Source organism: Sinocyclocheilus grahami, unplaced genomic scaffold (assembly GCF_001515645.1).
Source record: "Sinocyclocheilus grahami isolate Dianchi unplaced genomic scaffold, SAMN03320097.WGS_v1.1 scaffold178.1, whole genome shotgun sequence".
NCBI lineage: Eukaryota > Metazoa > Chordata > Actinopteri > Cypriniformes > Cyprinidae > Sinocyclocheilus > Sinocyclocheilus grahami.
In genome coordinates, this window is record NW_015505357.1 from 1,111,916 (window position 1) to 1,119,948 (window position 8,033).

Sequence of the window (8,033 nt, forward strand, 5' to 3'; positions counted from 1 at the left end):
TATATATATATATATATATATATATATATATATATCAAGTACAACACATACCAAAAAAGGAGAAAACACTCAGTTATTGAACATAGCTTATTGATTAAATGGTGAGCTGTCTCACACATAACAACTTCATTTTATGTACTCCTTTGGCAAGAGTCTTGGTTTCCAATTATCATCTGTTTCCAATCGAACACAATAATCTGAGACCCGTTGTGTGCAGACAATGCTATCTTGTCTAAACGGTTTAGCTTATAGCAAGACTTGTAGTGAGGGAGTAACATGTTCACATCCTTATTTTAGAGTTGGCATATGCAGCTATTACAGTAAATTGTTTCCAGTGTCTCACACATCCACAAGGCAGGAGTTGATGATAGCTTACCCTTTAGCTGCTTCTTGGGCTTTAAATGTTCTTGTGGAGTGGAAAAGAGTCATTGAATCATAATTCGGCCTAGCATCGAGTTTGTTTACATGCATAGTAATACTTTGACTACAGCTGGTTTTTGCAACGTCATTGAATATTTAAAGGATTAAATGCACATTCCACATCGCCTCTGTCTTTTGGTGTGTGTGTGTGTGTGTGTGTAAAGTGCCAAGGCTAATTGTAGTCTGATTACCATGTATACAGGACATGGTGAATGAATTCAAGCTATCTACTGTAGGTCTGTTAGTCCCTTTGCAAAAGCTTGACTGCTATGAATTCAGTAGGACCAAAGCCTTTTACAAATTATTGTACTGACTGAGATCTTCATCAAATGTTTGTTCTCAAGATTGCTTCAGTTGGATGGCCATTAAAACTGTTGTACTGTAAATTACTTTGAATGTTATGCATCTATGAAATGTCAAATTTTTACTAATCCTGAATATATTTTTTGTTTTTTTTTATAGACTGAAAACCTGAATAATTCATAGCAGGGAACTGTACAAGTGGTTGCCGCACTTTGGACAGGCAGTAGCCAGGAATGGTGGATCACTTGCTGCTTGATGAAGAGATTTTCTTTCCTTACACTTGTTTGCTGCCAGCCCACAACCCATCGGATATGGTGACAGACGAGGGGGTGTACCATATGCTTCCATCACCATTCTCAGAGGATAACCTGAGTGACTCATCTAGCTCACGTTCCTGTTCCAGCCCTGAGTCTCAGGTATTGGGCTCCAGTTGTGGGAGTAACTCAAGTGGAGAAAGTCAAGATGGCCTCCTTGACTTCCTTCACTCTCAGTCCCTAACTGTGAGCCAAAACTCGCCATCCTCCACCACCTTGTATCCCATGGTCCCTCCTGTTCTTCCCATGGGTCTGGCTTGGGAGTCCCGACGGGACCGCACCACCAAAGAGGAGTGCTTTGAGTTCCCTGTTTTCCCTGGAGATTTGGAGGACCATGCAGGGCAACTGTTTCAGCCCACTCTGGAGGAGATCGAGGAGTTCCTGGAGGAGAACATGGAAGTGGTAGCCTTGAAAGAGGAAGCTGGAGAGGGTCTAGTGACCTGTGAGAGCATCCAAGGACCTACATCAGAACCTTGGGCTCAAAACTTAGACCAAACAGTGCCTGTCTCAAGTGACATAGTTGACGCCAACTCTGATCCCAAAAGTGCACAATCCGCAGGAGGGGCCTCCACAAATCCTCAGAACACATTGAAAAAGGAGGACTCTTCTGGGAAGGTAGTGATGGTGGAGAGTCCTAGCATGCCCGTGATCTTACAGCTACAGCCCATTCAAGTGAAACAGGAGCTGAGCCCTAAAACTGCCCCCTCGACACCAACACCACAACCTGCCTCAGACATCAAAATAACCCAGCTCCTCGTCAACATCCAGGGTCAAACCTTTGCCCTGGTTCCTCAGGTGATCCCACCGGCAAGCCTTAACAGCTCTTCCTCCAAGTTTGTCCGTATTGCCCCTGTTCCCATTGCCGCTAAGCCCTTAGGTCTAGGGGAGAACGGAACAGGTGATGGCCAGGGAACAGGGCTTGTAGTTGGGGGTCACAAATTCCAGAAGAGCTCGGTAGCTGATCTTATTAAAATGCACAAGTGTACTTTCCCTGGCTGTGCCAAGATGTACACCAAGAGCAGCCACCTAAAGGCGCACCTGAGGAGACACACTGGCGAGAAACCATTTGCCTGCACTTGGCCTGGCTGTGGCTGGAGGTGAGTGTTTTTTTTCTGTAAAGTTGTAGTTTTTTTCCACTCAAGCAGAGGTTAGATGTCAAGGTCTGCATGTGTACGGAGGGCTTTCACTCCAGTAAGTTGTAGTTATTGCGAAAACAGTGTGGTACAACATTATCTATGTTGACCATCCATGAATGGACTTCAAACAAAGACTAGGTAAAGCTCTAGTATGTGGACTATCCAAATCTAAAGATCTGTTAGCTTGTCACTAATTTTCCTTGTTTTTGAGGCATTTCGTATCACGTAAGTTGCCAAGAACCAATTACCTTAAGGGTTTCTAAGCCTTTTCCTAGATGGCCAGTGCCCTGCAGAGTTTAGTTTAGAAGTTTCTAGTAAACCTATAGACCTTAATTAGCTTTTTCAGGTGTGTTTAATTAGGATTTGAGGTAAACTGTATGATAGTGGCCCTTCAGGAGCAGGATTGGACACCTCTGAATTACATGAACCGATTCAAAAGAACTAATCAGACTTTCCAATGTAAAAAAAGATATGTAACATTTTATTAGAGAAGTTAAGTAGAACACGTTTGATTATTATCTCAACTCGCTTATGTTGTAAGGTTGCAAAAGGTGAAATACAATGCAATTTAGCATGCAAGTGGTCATTCTGTACCACTGCTCATTGGAAACTTTAGCTTGTTACTGTAAAAAAACTATACTATTTTGAAAATCTGGTCCCATTATTGATAAATGTAGTCTAGTTAGTAGCCTTGCTACTTTTAGGTAGTTACTCCCCAACACTTGCTTGATAATGACTTTGTGTTGCAGCTGTAAAATTTCATTCACAATTTGTCCTTAGGTCTTGTTTTGTGTTATCTCTGCTGTTCGGAGATTAGATAAAGTCTTTGAAGAGGCAGACTTTGCCCTATTCACTGCTTCATTTGTTTACTCTTAGTCTATGTCCAGCTTCAATCTCTCTGAACAAGGCCTGGACACTGTTTAAAGTGCACCAGCAGTTGAGTGAGGTCAGGATTGACAGTATAGATAACGCTTCAAATGAAGAGTTTGGTTCTTGTATGATTTCTTGAGTTACCAAGTTTGTAACTATATTCTTCAAGCCCTTGGTTGCAGTAGTATCCCTGATTCCCAGGTTCCTCTCTCAGACCCTCTCTCTTTTCTGCCAATGATCCACTAGTTTCATGTACGACCCTCCAAGATTACCTAATTATTATAAAAACAAAATCAAAAATTGGATTGGCAAGTTAGAACCGTCATGAGAGAGCCTCTAGTCAAGTATGATAAGATTTACTGTTTCGAGAGGTCTGTTGTTATCAGTGACCTTGGTTAGCCTTGCTTCTGGATAGCAGTTGGCAGTGACTGGCCTTCAGCAGTCTGTGAGTCTGACTGAGGTCTCCAGGACACTGTCAGGAAATGGATGTAGGGAAGAAAGCAACAGAAGAATGCCCCATTGGCTGCCTCAAGCCTGGCTGCGGCAATGCTTTGCCAGCATTTTTAGCATTCCTATGGTACTCCGCAAATAAAATTGTCCTAGAGACACAAACACACAAAACCATACTCGCACTTCGACTGAAAATTTCTTAGATCTAAAAGCACACACAATCGCTTTAAACATGGTACTTGACTACAAAACCCACCAGTTGGATTGACGGCTAGATGATAATGTCTTTGCACACACGTCCTGTGCTTTGCTATTCCCCCATGCAGCTGGAAACAAACCAGGAAGTACATACTTTGTTTTATGCAGCTTGCACACAAAGGTTAATAGAGGACAAAACCTGCATGAAAAGCTTTATTTGAACTAATACAGTTTGCAGTATCAACATGTGAGTGTGCTAGAGCGAACCAAAGTGCTTTAGCTTAACTTTGTTTTGGAATGAAAAATACAGATTTGCAAGGTGGAATCAAGATGAGAGCGTACTTATAGTTTGTTGCAAAGGAATAGCTCTTCGACCACAATGCAAAAATGTGGTCATTTGAATAGAAGTTAATAGCATGTGCTGTAAAGCGTGCTGGAACAACTCTGTTTGTGAGCTCTGACGTCGATCCAGGAGGGGCACCCCGTCTCATCCTATCCCACAGGGCAACAATTAGTTCACCACCATCCCATCCCAACATACTTCAAAGATTTGCTGGCATACCATACATGTGGTATTTCAAAATGTGAGGTACTTTGTCATTCAAAAAAGCATTATGGTTTAATTAGCATTACAGTTAGCATATGCAACGTGACTTAATTGTCTTCTCTTTTGATTATGAAATGAGAAGCTTCTTGTTAGTTCCGTTAGTCACGCTGTCACTGCAGGGGGTTTATTTTTGGATTCAGCACAAAGTTAGCGCATTACTGTTAGCATAGCTACAACTGTACCGTTCCTGTCATGGCTTGTTGTAAAAGTGGAAGAAAAGCCAAGCAGGAGAGAGAGACTGGTTTTTATAGCCTTGCAAATACTCTACACATGTTCCCGAGACATTAGAAACAGATACTACCTCGCCTATGGCTTCATATGAAACCGTGGCATGGGGTTGAGCAAGAGTTTGTTTTCCTGGTTTTCTCATTTCAAACAGAAGTGAACACTATCTTCAGGTGCTTAATATTGAGTAAGATGTCTATTGGTTGTATAAAGGTGTAAAGTTGACAGTTATTTGTACACCAGAGATATAATACAACTAATTTCCCTGGAGTCTCTACGTATTACTTTCTGTGCAGGGTATATGGCATGACTTGAGTAAGAGAGAACTGCAAATTGAGTTAAGGAAAATGCTTCCATATTTTCTAAAAAGAAGCCACAAGTTTTCTCTCTTCTGGGTCTTGCTTTCAGAAAACATTAACAGTCATGAATGTGGTGCAAATCTTCTTTTGGAACATGAGCACTGGGTTAAGCGCCGGGTTAAATATAGTTGCTCATTAGATCTGCTTCAAGCTCAAACCATTTGCTGCTCAGTAGTGAAGACACTGATCAATTGTTTGACAGTTTTATGTGACGGTGCATGCGCTCTGTGTATTCGCCTCAAAGCCTGTGAAAGAGTTTTCACTGTCACTGATTCAGTGCTTTTCATTTTGTTACTCAGTATCTCCAGCACTGTTTTTCACCTTTTGTCCGATTTCACAGTGACAAATATAAGGGAACAAAAAGACGTGCAGTAGGGTTTATTAATGTGAGTAATGAGCTGTCTTGTCCAAATAGGCTTTGACTTATGATCTGTTATGCTCACTATTATATATTTCCATTATCTTTATCCAGTGATTTACTAATTTAGGCACTGCGTGTATTAAGTCAATGATAAATGTTGTTTTTTGCCTTTTTCTTTTATAATCTAATGCATTTCTTCACGAAATAAGATATTCGACTAGAGAAAACGTGAAGGGATATTTTAGTAGGATCAAGAAATGCTGGGCTAAGATAGCAGAGTAGTGTTGAAAAGTAAAGGATAGTTGTTTCAAAGGCAGCTCAAGTTGGTATACTTCGATGAATGATTACAAAGAGCAACACAAGGAATGTGCAGAGTAAATAAGGACCATGTTGACTTCAAAACAACTGTAACTGAAGCATTTTAGGCCCTCTGCCTTTTTTAGACATGGTCATAAAACAAAATACCAATGAAAGCAAAAAGTCAAGTAGTGCAATTTCTACAATGCGTATTGTTCCAAAGCAGCTTTACAGTAAAAAATGAACTGGATCAGTGCACAACCATTAATATTTGGCTTTATCTCTGGATTTTTCTTGCAGATTCTCCCGGTCGGACGAGCTGTCACGGCATCGCCGGTCTCACTCTGGAGTTAAGCCCTACCAGTGCCCCGTCTGCGAGAAGAAATTTGCCCGCAGCGATCACCTGTCCAAACACATCAAAGTCCATCGCTTTCCACGAAGCAGCAGGACAGCGCGCACTGCACACTGACCCCACACAACCCCCCACCATGGAGAGAGATAGAGATAGAAAGACCGAAGGAATGAAAGAAAGAAAGAGAGAAAGACAGATTCATTTGTGGTACTGTGATAATTTATTACGTGAGGCTCGGATGAACTGAAGAAGAGTTTGTTCTGAAACTGTTACTTGACTCGTCGGCCTCACGGATGTCGTAAGCTTCGTAGATTGTATTTTTGTAGCGTTCCTGATTGTTTTCTACGTTTTGAGAACAAATTTGTTTGCGACATGTAACATTCAAAGCATTTTTTGTTGTACTTTGAGGTATGAATTGTTGATGTATCTGCCAGTCATCAACATTCCTTGTTCAAAATCATGATAAAGTCATTTCTTTTTGCCAATGTAACGTGTTTAGCTCCTCTAAACCAAAAAACTCGGGTTCATTTGAACTACTGATCATTGGTAGGACTATGCCATTATAAGCTATTGGCAAACACAGAGGCTTTTCCTCTTGACTTTCAGTTGTATGCTAGCAAACTGTGAAACGCCTCGGGACAGACCATAGAGGGAATTGACGGAAGTCAAACATGCACATTTGACGTATGTGAATGGGCCTTCTGATCAGTATTGAATTTTTTTCCTGATGTTTTAGTTCATAATACAAAACCTTTTCATTTCATTCTTCGTTTTTGTCATTGGTTGCTTTCATCTGAAAAAAATGAAAACAAGATACCTTCTACAGCAATGCAACACATTTCATATCTGAGAAATCCAACGATCCGAGTCAGTAAGTTGATAGCTAAGCTAGGTCAATATAGACGAACAAACCTTTCTAACCTGCCTCAAACAGTCCTTTTGACCTGGGACTATCTGCCAAAATGTCTCTGCGAGACGAGCTTGAATGACAAAATGAAACTGGAATTGCAAGGTGCTAACCGGTCTCAAACTCGCAGCTTGCAGGTCAGATCCTCCTGCTTGGGAAATGTAGTCTGGGATGCATCTGGAGTTCAAAGAGGACATTCTTCATGGGAACTGTAGTCATGGACACAGCTTGACTATTGATAGGGCATGCTGACCATGTGTTCGCTAAAGAATGTGTGTAATATCCAGTGGGGTGCTGATAGTTAACGCTAATATTTAATGAAATTATACAATTGAATTGGATTTTGATTAGTGCTTCGTAACAACCTTGGCAATGCAATCTGTTCTATGCAGTCCGTTTTTGCCAAAACAAAAGCCCAAATGGAAACAACTACAAAGTTACCCAGAGTGCCTCAGGTAATGAATCAACCCGTTGCTCTTTGTACTGCGCCAACAGGCAGAACAGGCACCTATAGATGCGTCCACCTATATACACGCGTATAGTGTGATGACAGGAACTTATCTCTTCTGGTTCTCTTACTTGCTCTACGTGTTGACACGTGCTTCAGAGGAATGCATAAAAATGATTATGGTATCGTTTTGCTGCTCTGCTTATAATATTTAGCAACTGTTATGGTCAGGAATTCCGATCTCGGATCAGATATTGCAGAGCGGGAAGAAACCAGAACCACTCAGACCTCTCGCAGACCAGAAGAGAACTGTAGGAATGAAGGAAACACATTTGTCTGCATATAGTATAGGGATGTTTTGCTGCTGTTTGTGCCTGTTTAACATACAAACCAGTGCCGTGGAGGATCAATATCTCTTCAAGTACGTTATCGTTGCTCTCTGAAAGAGGTAACCATGTACAATTGGTTCTTTTAAAGCCCCGCTCATCTAAAACTTAGTAAAAGTAAAAGGCGGAGGTTGCGTACTGTTAGCTTTGCATTCCTTGCCGTCTATACATGAAATTTTTGGTGAAATTGGTGCTTATGGCCAACATTGAATGTATGTATACTGTATGTACAGACTTTGTACAAAATGTCGTTGGATCAGAGAGTACCGGATATTCTTCTACTGACGTATCTCACGTCTTTGATTGTATAAATGTCCCCTGTAAAATGTAAACCAATGTACATAATAACATTTCAATATATATATAAATATTATATATTTTTCTTGATATACATCAGATG

At 41.0% G+C, this 8,033-nt stretch overlaps 1 protein-coding gene across 1 annotated transcript in view; it reads left to right on the top strand.

Moving 5' to 3' along the window:
• LOC107593990 (Krueppel-like factor 15) overlaps positions 1-8,033 on the top strand; it is a 9,450-nt gene extending 1,417 nt beyond the window's left edge. The window contains exons 2-3 of the mRNA XM_016283912.1: positions 883-2,134; positions 5,841-8,033. Coding sequence (XP_016139398.1) covers positions 957-2,134; positions 5,841-6,009 — 1,347 coding nt within the window. The 5' untranslated portion in view covers positions 883-956 and the 3' untranslated portion in view covers positions 6,010-8,033. The remainder of the gene's footprint in view (positions 1-882; positions 2,135-5,840) is intronic.